The sequence below is a fragment of the Electrona antarctica genome (assembly GCF_951216825.1).
Source record: "Electrona antarctica genome assembly, chromosome: 9".
Classification (NCBI taxonomy): Eukaryota; Metazoa; Chordata; class Actinopteri; order Myctophiformes; family Myctophidae; genus Electrona; species Electrona antarctica.
In genome coordinates this window covers 9,801,738-9,816,906 of record NC_136790.1, presented here as the reverse complement: position 1 = coordinate 9,816,906, position 15,169 = coordinate 9,801,738, and the positions used below count along the sequence as shown (strand labels likewise).

General features: G+C 43.2%; 1 protein-coding gene across 3 annotated transcripts in view; it reads right to left on the bottom strand.

Moving 5' to 3' along the window:
* Nucleotides 1–15,169, bottom strand: part of fhit (fragile histidine triad diadenosine triphosphatase) — a 397,577-nt gene that overhangs the window by 70,680 nt on the left and 311,728 nt on the right. For all 3 annotated transcript variants that reach the window (XR_013790805.1, XR_013790806.1, XM_079510118.1), the window contains exon 7: nucleotides 10,271–10,339. Coding sequence is in view for 1 of the 3 variants with exons in the window: in XM_079510118.1 (XP_079366244.1) it covers nucleotides 10,271–10,339 (69 nt within the window). In the remaining 2 variants the exon portion in view is untranslated. The remainder of the gene's footprint in view (nucleotides 1–10,270; nucleotides 10,340–15,169) is intronic.

The window sequence follows — 15,169 nt, the reverse complement described above, 5'->3', positions numbered from 1 at the left end:
GCAATGGTCAGGGCCATTTGTAATGGCATATGTGCACATTTTCTGGTCCATAAATGTTAGTGCTAAAATGAAATAAAGCCCATTTAGCTGTAACAGCTCAATACAAACATCCCACGCACACACATCTGCAAGGTCAATCTTCTTTTCACGTGCCGTGGAGCTCTAGCTTCCATATTCTCTTAATGGCATCACATTATTCTCTGCCCTGCTAGGTTTAGGACGACGGTTGTTCACATTCACAAATATTAGTTGAACTTTACAACATCGTAAGCATACAGTATGCTAATCTGTTGTTCCACTTTCTTCAATTGCTGGTGACAGATGGTTTGTCACATTAACTTTTGTCACTTGCCAAATAAATTAATGTTTCACAACTGAAGGTGAATTAATGAATGAATTAACCTCTGGAACTCCCTCCCCCCCTGATATAAGAAACATGGACTCAATCACCTCATTTCAAACCCACCTCAAAACCCACCTGTTTAGGCAGGCTTATGATTGATCTGTGTTTTCTGCTGCAAGCTATACATTATTGTCTGCTTTTGCTTTTAACTGTGTTTTGTGTCAACTGTTAACTTGTTGTACGGCGACCTTGAGTGCCCTGAGCGCTTTGGATAAAAGTGCTGTATACATTTGTCATTTTACCATTAGTGTGTAGCCTATAAAGGAAAACAAAATCAAATCCTATAGATGAAAAAAATAATCAAATCCACAAATAAGTCAAATAATCTAAATCAGTTGGTAAACTGAGTGGTAAAAACTAAAAGTATGTATGCCGATTTAATTATTAGTAGTTATAATTAAACCTATATAATTAAATTGCTCTCGCAATGCCCAACTCGGATAGATTAAAAAAAATCACACTGGCCCGGGCGGTTAGCTCAACTGTCTGGGCACCTAGGCTGCTGAGCCAGCCTGACGGCGTGCTGCGGGTTCGGGCTCTGAGGGCAGCTTTTGAATGCTGCTCTCAACGCAGCTTAAATGCTATACATACACCAATGTTAATTTGCTGCTCTGAGGGCAGCTTTTTAATGCTGCTCTCAGGGCAGCTTTTGAACACTGCTCTCAGGGCAGCGTAAATGCTATACAGTACATCACCTTCCGTGCTCAGACAGACATACACACAAAGTTATGCATAGGAGCGGCTAGCGCCACATACAGTTGGAGGCCATCGATATTGTCCTTTTCTTTTTGCTGAGGTTTGCGTGATCTGCGCAAAAGGACAGTTAACCCATTTTGGGCGGGAACCCCTTTTGGTGTTTTAAACATTATAATTTAGCTATTGAAAAATAGCAGATCTACAAGCTCATAGCGCGCCACCGAGTGGCGCGCTACGAGCTTTGTAGGTCTGCTATTTTTGAAAAATCGTGAAAATATTTATTTCAGAAAACTGGAGGATTTAGAAGGATTTTAAATTTTTGAGGTCAGGCCTAAATGGGTCAAATGATAAGGGACAATATCAGTGGCACCCAACTGTACAAATGTTTGATAGCCATGTCATCATCTCTGAATCCTCCAACTACTATAGACTCCTGTAACACTGGCAACTTCCTGTCTGTGCATCCAAATACAGCTGTGGCAGTGACCACCACATTCCTGTCTGAGATAACATTCACCCATTACTTGTTCTGTAAATGTCACGACATGAGTCGTGAGTCCTGACCTCAAGGATGTACAGGTCAGACACCATCTTCGACACGTTTAGTGCGCTTGCCTGGCGGTGAGCCAACACTCACATATTCTGTTGTTGTCATGGCTGCCAGTTCCCACCTGATGTTGTGTGGGAGTCCCGACAGCTCCACACTGCTCTGAATAACTGCTAGCTTGCACAACGTCTTCAGACTAGGACTTAAGTGTAAGATCTGCAGGTGGTGTTTTCCAAAGAAGATAATACGATCGGCCACCATGCAGCTCGTAGACTGTGACCGGCGTAGGCAGTTCCCCATGGGCTCAACCTTCTTCCAGGAAAAAGTCTTAGGATTTAATTTCCACATATCATTGTAGCTCCTTCCACAGCTTGCACCACCAACTATGTACAGCTCTGCATTGTAGGCAAAGGTTGTGTGAGACAAGCGTACTTCTGGGAGCTGTGCAGATGGAATGGTCAGCCAACAGCTGGTCTCTGTGTCAAACACTCTGATGATGTTCAGAAATTCATAATCTAGCCCTAAGCCCCCCCCTAAGCCCCCAAAAACAAACATCTTTGTCCCGATGATGGTGGCAGAGTGACCGTATGAAGCAGGTGGTGCAGTTCCTCTGGTGATAATTAAAGACCAGACCATTGTGCTGGTGTCCAACTTGTACATGTCATTATAGGATCTAGTCCCCCAGGTGTGTCCTCCATGGACATACATGACCTTCCCCAAGACACAGGCTGAGTGGCAGTACCTCGCCTCTGGAACAGTCCCAGAACTCCTGGGCTTGGACCATCTGTGTGTGTCGACGTCAAATGCATAAAGATCATTATACAACACAGAGCTCCTCAGGTTGATAAGCCAAACTATCCATGTTATCTCACAGTTCCCCATCCCTCCCCATACATAGATAATGTCTTCCATCAGCACAGCTGTGTGGCCATAGCGCATGGTGGGATTCTCAGGGATGTTTTCCAGCTTGACTAGAGGCAACTTCAACGACACTGTGTTGAAGACGTGCACATCAATCAGTCTGTCGTTTGTGTTCGTCCCGTAGTTAAAATAGCCTCCAAACAAGTACACCTTGTCCCCCACTGGCCCAGCAGCACAAACATGGAAGACGTCTGACAGTGGTCCTTGGAACCACCGTGACCAGCACAACATCGTTCAATCCCTCTCTTCGTGTTTCTCTTTGTTCTCGTCACTGTTGCCGTCTCTCTCTGTCTCTCCTTAAACAATATCTAAATAGCTTGATATTCTCCTCTCTGGATCTCTCTCTCTCTATCGATGTGTGCAACACTTCATATACTGTAGGCTGACAAAGCTCTGGTCTGACGTCATGCGACACAAACCGATGCCATGCATGTGTAATGACAGCCGTTTGCTCAGGTTTACACACATCACACTGTTAACCACTTAAACCATATATGGTGAAATTACAGAGTTACTGTGTGGGGGAATTAGCAGACACCTCTCCCTCTCTCTCCCCCTCCCCCCCCTCTCTCTCTCTCTCTCTCTCTCTGTAATTAGCAGGCAACAGTGCAACACTATCGCTCTCTCTCTGTTTCTAGCACAACAGCACCACTTTTGCCCCTACCGGTACTCTAAACATAGGGACATAGGGACACGTGCGTGGACATAGGGGCATTGCTGTTCCTTGGAGTGGTTGCACCACTCAATAAAAAAAAGATCGACAGGGCCCACAACAAAATAATAGTGTGAAAAGTAACTACGAAATAAAACTGTCAAATAATAATGAGTCTATAATACAATATGTGCATCTGAGTGTAGTGGTGGAGTAGATGTATAGAATATTGAAAAATCACACCCGTGTGAAGTGAGGGGCACTCTTATCATAATACATCATCATACATCATCTCATGAACAACTGCATTTATGTGATTGGTTAGCCGATTTGCTCGTCTACATATGATGTACATTTTCCCTTCATTGTCAATGTCATTTAATGTTTGTGTTGACACAAATTTACGTCATATTTAGTGGACATTTGACCTAATTTCTCCTTTCATTGTCAATGGCAAATATGAGACGTGTGTAGAAGAAGAAGAAGCATAATAAAGCCATATCCTTCCCATCTGACAAGCACAGCAATCTGCATTTTGCATGGCAGAAAGAGAGAGATCTGATCTGGATGATAAATATCGGTCTGAATATGATCAGGATACTATATGGAAAAAGGGTAGGTGTAAAAGGGTCTTATTGGAAGTGCTGATGCCCCAGCTCATTCATTCTATAACAAAGATGAGGGAAAGCAATACAATTCTAAAGCCTTTGTTATCCTAGGGATTTCGGTGGTAAACATACTCTAAGCTTAAAGCACCACTTCACCACTTTTCAACATCTCTTCATATAATTGGTTCTCACTAATGTTCATGATAAAACACCACCATTTTTCCTACTCAGTCTGTGTCTCATAGGAGGGCTTTGGGCAGTTCGGACACGCGTCCACCAGTGACATCATCATTAGGCATATTTTTTTTTAAACAAGATTTGTTTTAAAATATATTTAGATTTGTATTATCGTGATAACGATGGCTTCAACTTTTGCATTGCAACTTTTCAGGAAAAGAAAGCCTGCCGTTTCTATTAGCTTGGATTCACCATTGATGATGTCACTGGTGGACGGGTTTCTGAACTGCCCACAGCCTTCCTAAGAGACACAGACTGAGTAGGACAAAATGGTGGCATTTTATCATGAACATTAGTTAGGACCAATTGAGTACCACAGACGAATAACAGTCTAAGTCCACACTATTGATCCATAATATATAAATGATAGATAAGGGTTCAGGACAACGAGGCCTTTTCGTGGAGGGGTCAGTCTGAAATTTGGACTTAGACTGTTTTTCGTCTGTGGTACTCAATTATAGGAAGAGAAGTTGAAAAGTGGTGAAGTGGTCCTTTAAGAGAGACCCATGTTTTGTTCTACAATATAAATGACACCTGTTAATATCTCAAACATGAATTCTGAAGCAGTTAAGTGCCTTTTCTCTTTTTCATGAACAGTATATTGATTTGTGGAGATATGTTTTATCAAAATCTTTGTTTGGTACAGAAATGATTTTCTAAATTAATACAAAACATGATGCAAAATGTCCGGTGGTGAGACCAACTTTAGTTTGTGGTCATCGCTGTAACACTCCATATACTGTATACAGTATGTAACACTCCATACACTGTATATAGTAAGCCTTGGGCATATTATGACATAAGGAACCACCAGTAGTTAAGACCACACATTTGGGCCTGGGCCATGGCTCAGTGGTCCAGGCACCTTGGCTGGCAATCCAGTCTGGCAGTGTGCCGCGGGTTCGACTCCCGATCCCGACGGCCTTTACTGCATGTCTTCCCCCCCATCTCTCTCCCCATTTCCTGTCAGCCTCCTGTCTATCCCTCCATAAAAAAATAAATAAAGGCTAAAGCCACAAAAAAAAACATTAGAACAAATAAAAAATAAAAAGACCACACATTTGATTCCATTTTCAACCACATATAGTTTAGCCTACTGTGGGCCCTCATGGTGAAATGGATATTAACATGTTTTTTTTCGACCAGGAAATGCATTCCCTCTACAAGTATCAACTAACACGTTATGCCACTACGAAAATATCCCAGATTTCAAATTCTGGATCAGACAGTATAGTCCCTTGTGGATGTACTTCAAAAGACTCTGATAAGACCCTAATGCATGTATTGGATATTGTAGGCTGTATTATTAGTATGTGTGATCATCTGCCAGGGGGAGGGGCGGCACCTGCCGGGGAAGGTGGGGGGATTGTGACACTCCACTGCCGCGGCAGGCCGTTGTTCTGACATGCGTTGCGTCGTGCTTGCGGTTAGGGTTAGGATTAGGGTTAGGGGTTGGTGTAGGGTGTCGGACTGATGCCGCTGAGAAACACTGCCGCCTGCCGCAGTTGTTGTCGGCAATTGGCTGATGCCGCTGCCGGAAAATGCACTCGCTCTCCCTCCTGATGTAGCCCATCAGTATGTAGGTTGGAACATCTGAGGACTTGTCCAAGTTAAGTTAATATGTAATGTAATGTAATGTAAAGTATATAAAAAAGTAAAAAAAACATCTTGTGTAGTGTAATATCACCACTGCCTAACCCTGTCAGCTGGCCATAAATAGACAGAATAACTAGATCAATGGGAATTCATCAAAGGTAAACCATAGGTCTACATATATAATATTTGCCAACTATGCCCAGAGCAGTATAAGCTCATAATGGTATGGGACTATTACAGGATTACTATCAGGCTAGTGTTAAGTGTAATGCAAATTGTGACATTGATTCAGAGTGAACTGGATAAGCTATGTCACTGTAAATCAGTGGAGTTCAAGCACAAAGGAGAAAAGCAAACATAGCCTGAACACGATGGTTTCATACATTATACAACTGTGTTCCTTGAGACGATCCAAAGACACAAACGGAACAATTAACAGTGCTTTTATTATTAGCAGTGCCAAGTTCACACTTTCAAAGTACCAGAATAAAAATGATGGTGGTGGGGGGGAGACATGCCAACAACATAAGGAAAAAAACAAAAACAATTATGACGCACCATGACAGTTCTTGTTTGGCAAGGTGACACTGCAAAGAAAATAGAATTTGCCATCTGGCACATCAGAGGACGTCGGACGACAGCGATGCTTGCGATAGAGACACCAAGAAGAAAGAGAGAGAGAGATAAAGGAAGGGTACGGATATGACTGGATTTAGCTGCTGACTCTGTCAGCGAGCCGCTGTCAACCGGGGGGACAGTCTCTTTATGACCACGCTGCGTGAGTTTGCCGCAACGCTCCGATTCATCTGAATAAAAATGACAAGCGAAACCTCACTCCCAAGCCTCATCCCTTCTCTTTACAGCAATAATAAACACTGAGCGGACTGTGGCATCGCTACTGCCGAGCGTTGTCTGCATCATCTGAAGCTGCAATGAAACATCTTAAGCGATAACGTCTGGCCCCTGTTGAGGTCATGAGCCGAGCAGCTGCCTGGTATTTTCTGATTCATATTCAGACATGTCATTAAAACAGCAGGACATACCAAGGCTACATAAAGAAAAGGAATAAATACATGTGTGTATATAATATAAACGTCCAATCATTTTTACATATCTTGTAGAATATGTGTGTCCCTCCCACATTTATATGAAAGCAGCCAGTTGCAAAGTGCAAGATTGACTGCTATATTATGTGGAGACTTTCGATTACAATGTTGTTTCTTGTGCAGGCTGCAGCAGTATAGCCACTAGCCTATAAGGAGAAAGAGGCAGCCAAAAACTAAGTGTTATCTTTGAAAATGTCTCAGTTTGAAGTTACAACAAGGCAATATTAGGTTATTAAACAACTTTTTAGGGTCTGGTTTGGGTAGCATATCACAGCTTGACAAATAGGTGAACTGGAAGGCTCGCCTTAAAACAGGGGTTCTCAACGTTTTTGGCTGGGGACCCCCGGAAATGCTTTGTCTCGCGAACCCTGCCCACCACCAATACAAACTGACTGCAAAAATAACCTTAATAATAGAGAAAATACATCATAAATAAATACTGAATATAATCATTAAGGAGAGTTTATGCATGCACCACGTACTATGTAAACTCTTCATTTCCATTTTACAACCATTCAGTTGCAAAATATTTAATAATTTGGGGACCCTCCAAAATAATTTGAGTGGTCGCGACCCACGGGTTGAGAACCCCTGCCTTTTAAACACACTGGCCCTGTTTCCTCCGACCGCACGCCAACCGTTCGGTGAGGCGGCTCTTGTATTCTTGTATTTGTTTTACTGAGGATAATATCATACCTGTAAGTTTAGGGTTTTACTGAGGTTAGGTTTAGGAATAGGCTTAGGTTTAAGTTTAGGAATACAAACGTTTAGGCATAGTTTATTGAGGTTACGTTTAGGAGTCCGTTCTACCGTTCTGTTTTGAGGCAAACGTTCTGGTATTCATGGGATGGGGTGAGCTAGAGTAGGTGACGTGCCTACACTGTTACACAACTGTTGCACATTAATCAACGCACACAGCCTAGGATCCATCAGTCATCATCACGCACATTCAGGGAGACCGCCTCTGTCATCATGGCAGGTCTGGTGACTGCCATCTGCCACATTAACACCGAAGATATGGCAAGCAGTTTGTGGTCGCATGGAAATAAACAGTACTTTTGACCCGAGACCTTGGTTGTCATCTGTCCAACAATCCCCTGTTGGGGAGCAGCACAGCTGAGCCTGTTACTTACAACCTGTTATTTACGGAGTACCCATTGGCTATACTGTAAATGACAATGAATAATAAGTCCCACCCTGTTTTTACAGTTAGTGCACAGATCTCTCTGTTGATAAATAATATCACCAGAGAGATCATTGAACTGACCAGTTATCTGACTTCACTGGACTAGCCTCTTGAATATGGTTGAGAGCTCACTAGTCACTAGATTCTGTGCAGATTTCCCATATGGCACAAGAGCATGTCACCTTGACCTCTGTGCTTGTAAAGTATCAACAGTACAGTACAGTACAGTATCTCGATGAGCCTTTTCAATCTCACCCAAATCAGAGCAAAGACCAAACCAAAGTCTGCACAGCTCTAATCAGAGACATGCAGATGACGCAGCTGTTGTGACCAACACTCAGAACGAGCTTCAGAAGTCGGGAAATTATTCTTATAACAGACTTTTCACCTATCTGCTCTGACACCAGTGTTCTCAACATTGTTCTGCTTAGAATGGGGGTGACACAACATTCCTCTACGATATTGTTACAAATTTCCATGCATCGTCTCTGCAACTGCAGAGACAGGCATCAAATGACAATGTTACATGAAATGTTAGCTTGTGGGTTTGTTTCACCACAATGTTCAGGATCTGGTGGTGCTCGGGAAGTAACGAGGACGGATAGGTTTAGGAACGAGTACAGCAGAGGGACAGCGTATGTTAGATGTTTTGGAGATAAAGCCAGAGTGGCCAGACTGCGATGGTACTTTGGACATGTACAAATGAGGCATAGTGAGTATATCGGTAGAAGGATGCAGAGGTTGGAACTGCCAGGCAGGCAGGAGGCCTAGAGGAAGACCAAAGAGGAGATGTATGGATGTAGTAGTAGTGGACATGAAGTTAAACACACAGAGGCTCACAGGAGATTAAAAATGTCTTGAAAGTGTCATTACATGCATGGTGATTTTAGGCTCAACAGGAATACATACAGTAGACTTAAAAAAAAGAAAAAGAGATCTGAACACAAAATGTGGAGGAAATTTAAAACAAAGTATATTCCATAAAAGCCAACACGGTTCGACCTCTCACGGTCTTCACCAGGGCAAGAACTGAACTGAGTTCCTGATGAAGACCGCGAGAGGTCTCTTTTGCTTTCGTTGTGTTTAATTAAGTCTAACCAGAAGCAGGATAAAACACATCCCCACTGGCCATATACAAATGAATAATCGAGGGTGGGGAGTATCAAAAGCGGAGGTGTGGATTTGTTCCCATCTTGCCAAGCACATCCAACGCTCACACTGACATGTGCTTTACAGTGCGTGCTTGCTTAAGATAACATGGAATCATTTGTTGAAGATCTAAGTGTAGACATTGTGGGCTACGTTTACTCTCTAGTTTCACACGTGGATAAAAACACTGTGCTTCACCTGTTGTTCTATTGCCTCTTAGTCTTTATGAATGAGTAAACGTGGTACGCCTGGGTTATAAAACAATTCACGGCGGTGAGGTAAGCGCGATGTGATTATTCACCGCAACGCAAAACACCTCAGAGAAAAATGTCCTCATTTGCGGGGCGTGACACAGGAATTACAAATGGCAGTGCTCGCCGCTGCTCTCACAATAGCCCTTATGATCACATGCAAATTAAAAACAAACCTATTTATATTTTGCTGGCGGGGCTCTTCCATAGAAGCTACGTCCCATTTCGCCCCTCTGGCTTGATGGGGGAAATAGTCTAGTTCGTTTTTATTACACATAGTTATTAGAATATTCATATCAAACTCACTGGCCATTGATATTCATTTGCCGCAGACTCTCTTGTTACAAATCCAGAATGTCACAGTGAAATTTAAAACAGCCTGGAAGCCGTGTTCATTATTTTCTTATTGAAATAGTGTGGCTCATTGCTTAGGTGATTCCAGCTCCTTGGGGCTGTAGAGTCCACTGATATTTGTTCAACCTCATCTTCTTGTATGTTTAATTAAAGTTATTAGAAGTTCATTAGTGGCAGATTGTGTTTGCAACATTCCTCTTGTAACAAGCACAATGGGATATTTCTTTTCTGGAATGAATATACAAGCTGTACCAGAGTAGCACTTGAAAGTTAAATGGATGCAACGATCGCCACCTAATTATTCTCTAAAAGAGGGTGCGCGCGCACACGCGCGTGTGCATGCGTGCGTGCGTGCGTGTGTGCGTGCGTGCGTGTGTGCGTGCGTGCGTGCGTGCACACTGTGCAACATGTGCAAGTGCAAATACCTTTAAAACGTGTGTGCGTGTGACGTGCGTGTGTGCTTGCCAGAGAGAGTGAGTGATAGGGTGAATGCATTACAACAAACAGGAGTGTAAACATGAGAAAGAAAGAAAATAAAAATTCCCGCAAAAATGGTCACATTACCTCATCGTAGACGCTGTCATTACGCTCAAAGTCCCCTGCCTTCCTGGGGAGGACGTGGACGTGGACATGCTGTAAACAAAGCAGCAAGAGAAAACAACAGGTTTTTACTTGGCAGCGTTGTTGCGTTGCTGCCTCATCCAGTGGGACAGCTACACAGCACCTGGGACTCCTCTGACAGACTGATGTGACAAAGGCACTTTTCCCGTAGAGAAAACCTTCATTAAGTCGCAATACGGCATAGAACCCTGAGCGGAACCTGCACTGACGCAAATCACAGGAGGGCCACGGTGACATTCCACCAAGCAAGCCACCTGGCTGCCAAACAGACTCCTTATTTTTATGCTTTTAAATGTTTAATTGGCTTTTTTGTTACCCTCCTGTGCAGGCCCCTCAAACAAAAACACGACACGACAAAGACACGACAAAGTTGCATGCGCGCGCGCGCACACACACACACACACACACACACACACACACACACACACACACACACACACACACACACACACACACACACACACACACACACACACACACACACACACACTTGGCCATCTGCATGGTTAATGTGAGTTCCTTCTCTGCTTGAGTGAACAACGTAATGTCTCTGAACAACTATGTTATGCACAGACAGGCAGGAAGAGCATCAAAACTGAAAAGAAAACATTTAAAGGTTTAACCTCTTCTTTGGCAAACAAGTTTTGTTTTTTACTTTAACAACCTGTCAACCAAAGGCAATACCAGGACTGTGAAAATGAATGGCGTACACGCGTGTGCACAAACTCAAACCGTGCATCAACTTTTTGTTTTTAAATTACATCCATCTTGAACGATAGATAATAGTTGTTTGTTAAGTTTTTAAATGGGCAACACTCAGAGCACTAAAAGCCGCCATTTAAACCCTAAAACTGTGTAGGCGTGATGGCTGTCATTCTCAGACTCATGAATGTATAACAAACTAAAGAAAGTGGGATGTGATTAGGCAGCATTGCTTCTGAAGTGGATACCCTGGACACAGTGGCGTTTCCAGGAATTACATTTTGGGCAGGCAAGAATTACATTTTGGACAGTCAAGATGTGTTAATTGTCGTCTCCCCGCGCACAATCGTAGCACTAAAGGTTTTCAAAGAGATATACCTGCTAGACGAGTAGTATACAAAGGCTGAAAGACTGCATTTACATTCCAATGGGTGATTGAGGGTCGCGCTCTACCGCGACGGCCAATCAGCTGTCCACTAATAGTTCTCATGTCTTGTTTTTGTCCTCTTTTTTTCTCATTGTATGGATTTTGGCCAGGCCAGACATGGATTTGCCTTATTGTAGATACGCCTCTGCCTGGACACCCTGGATTCACAAACCACCAAATGAATAACAGTCATGATGACCGCCATTGGATTCTTTAGAGCTCTTTTGAATACCTTTCTCTGCATTCGACAGTATACAGTATACTGTCGAACTGTATACTGTAGCTCTAGTAGATTCAAGTGGTCAACCATATGCCATTTACCATTCTGCGATTATGGTATATTATGGTACACAGTTCAGCAGATAAGGAGCTCCTTAAAGTTGCATGCATTTGTGTTGTATGTTGACTATGTGTTGCTTCTGTGTGTTTTAACCTTGATGTGCTGTATACAGCACTTTGGTCTGCCTTTGGTTGTTATTAAATGTGCTTTATGAATAAAATTGACTTGACTTGACTTGACTGACACTACCAATGTGGTAAGTGCAAGTGTTGGCCATCCAATAGCACAGAGCACCAGGTCAAAAGTTCAAACATCGCTCTTAAAGCAAGCGTGGGCAACCTAAGGGCATAACACTGATGCTTACATTGTGTGTGGAATGTGGATACTTTTGTCCAATGCAGACACCATTAAAACGAAAGAACATTTTAATCAGACTGGAATCTGAGTGGATAAAGAGTGTATAGTACCACCGTTGTGTGCTTTATATGCGGACCATTTATTATTGTAAGGCTTTAAAGACGGTCACACACAACCAAGAAAATTCAAAAGGTGCTTGAAAAAAAAGAGAGGGAGGAAGTCTGCACACTGTTTTGAATGCTCCCAAATAATGTATTACCAAAGGCGGTATAAAGATTTTAAAGAAAAGTTTTGGCCTATATGGCCTTCGTCAGGTAACGTCAAGATGTCCTTACAAATCATTTAATATCAGTCCTCCTTTACTGTTCCAAATAATACTAAATTAGCCTATTTAAAACAATACATTGGAACTGTTATTTTTGATGATCCTTGAGCACTTAACTGTGCAAACAATCATTAGAGGACAAAGCTGTATGCTGTTACATTATATAATGCTATACAAGCTGTATGCTGTTACATTATATAATGCTATACAAGCTGTATGCTGTTACATTATATAATGCTATACAAGCTGTATGCTGTTACATTATATAATGCTATACAATGTTTCATAACTACTCTAATTGTATATTCATGAATTTATCGACAGAGCCTTAACACGCCTGTTGTGAACATGGAGTGTCACTTACAGTATGCTGACAATGTTGTGTGTGTGTGTGTGTGTGTGTGTGTGCGTGCGTGTGTGCGTGCAACTAAAACTATGACGAAAAATGTTCATCGAACTACCTTTCACTGATGAACACTAAACAATTACTAAATAAAAACTAAGCTATGCTGACTAAAATACATTTAAATTTCATCAACAAATAAAAACTAGTCTCAAATATTAGGGAGGGACTATAGTGGAGAAGAGATCAAGTAGAACTAAGACAAGTAATTTTGTGCTTGGATTTGTGTGGGTGTCACACACCGATCTACAAGCTCACAAGGTGTCAGCATCACAGATGCATTGTGTGCTTGTAGATCAGCTAATTTCAGCACACAGCTAAGAATAAACAAGGCATTATGACACCATCACGGCCCACCAAAATACATTTTAGTCGACTAAATCAATTGTAGCTTGACATTTTGTGTGTGTGTGTGTGTGTGTGTGTGTGTGTGTGTGTGTGTGTGTGTGAGAGAGAGGGGGAGAGAGAGAGGGAGAGAGAGAGAGGGGGAGGGGGAGAGGGAGAAGGAGAGGGAGAGAGAGCGAGAGAGAGAGGGGGGGAGGGAGAGGGAGAGAGAGAGAGAGAGAGAGAGAGAGAGAGAGAGAGAGAGGGGGGGGAGAGAGCGAGAGAGAGAGAGGGGGGAGAGAGGGAGAGAGAGAGGGAGAGAGAGAGACAGAGGGGGAGGGGAGAGAGAGAGAGAGAGAGAGAGAGGGGGGGGGGAGAGAGAGAGAGAGAGAGAGAGGGAGAGAGAGATCAAGGACATAAACTTAATTGTGAGGCCTTTATTCATTCTTCATTACTAGTGTGATAAACAGTACAGGCTAGCAGAATAAGTGTTTATAAATGCTACAAACAAGATAACGTGTTTGGAGGCATATCTGCTTTGTAGCCAGGCATTTCGTATTTAATGAGGTCATTTGCATAATTTCTGCATTATTAAATTTGCCTACCTTGAGGAAAACTTTGAAGTGAGTGGGGGGAGGGGCTATTCATCATCACAGAGGATCCCTAAATGGTTGCTGAGTGAGTGAGGCAGCTACAGGCAGACCGTACGTGCGTGCGTGCATACGTGCGTACGTGCGTACGTGCGTGCGTGCGTGCGTGCGTGCGTGCGTGCGTGCGTGCGTGCGTGCGTGCGTGCGTGTGTGCGTGCGTGCGAAAGCAAAAGGTGTGCATGTGGAAGATTTACACACAAAAAAAATCAATTAAAGTCCTCATGAGACATGCGTCGTTTGTCTGGATCTGGGAGTGGGCATTGACGAATGGCTGCTCTGTGGAACCATAGTCCCACCGAAAACAGTAGTTCAAGACCCCCAAAAAAAAGAAATCAGACGTTTGCCCGGGAGCTATAGTGTCCTCTTAAACATTTGTTGTCCAATTTATGGAATTTATTTTCTAATTTATGATTTATTCATTTTTTGCTTTTTTTGGGAATGTTTTTTTTTTAATGTTTTGAAATAAAAACTAACTAAAACAAAATGCAGGAAACCACAAATTAAAGGGACCCATAAAAATGTGCTCGCGACCCACAAATGGGTCCCGACCCGCTGTTTGGGAACCAGTGACCTAGACTATCTGTGTATCTGTTCTGTTCCATCAGCATGTCATATTACGCACGCACGCACGCACGCACGCACGCACGCACGCACGCACGCACGCACGCACGCACGCACGCACGCACGCACGCACGCACGCACGCACGCACGCACGCACGCACGCACGCACGCACGCACGCACGCACGCACGCACGCACACACACACACGGTATGCAGATGCTCAGGTCATGGTTCAATGTCAGCGTTCTATATGCCGCCCTTCAATCAGGCTCTGGATGGACACCCTGGGCTTTATTTTCCGTCAATAATTGGTCACTGTTCACCGCTCCGAAATTATGCATAGTCACACAGAACGTCCGTTATGGAAAGCCGGGCTCTCGCCTCCTGTCATCTCCAGTGATACATAGAGGCGTCATGAGAAGTTGGCATATTTGCTTAATGTGCACAGAGGATACCTGTGTGACACTGTGATATGTGCACTGCACCGTTTCCCCCGCAAATAATCAAAACAGATGTCCATTAATTAGCTGCGGTGACATGCGGAGACAAATGACAAAATGGCTGCCATAGCAATTCATAGCTCACGTAAAATGTTGTGAGAAAGACAGACAAATATAGTTTGTCATAAACAGCTGTGTTCTCCATTAAAGAGAAGGGGTACAGAAGCGTTAGTGGCTTCAAGCAGGGATCTCTAATTAGCTAACCGAGGAAAGAAAGGAAAAGGGAGGAGAGTTCCCACAATGCCTTGCTTTGGCAAGCGCACAGCCTGCAGAAAGCGCAGTGATTCTTTTCAACAATCCACATGGAAATCTA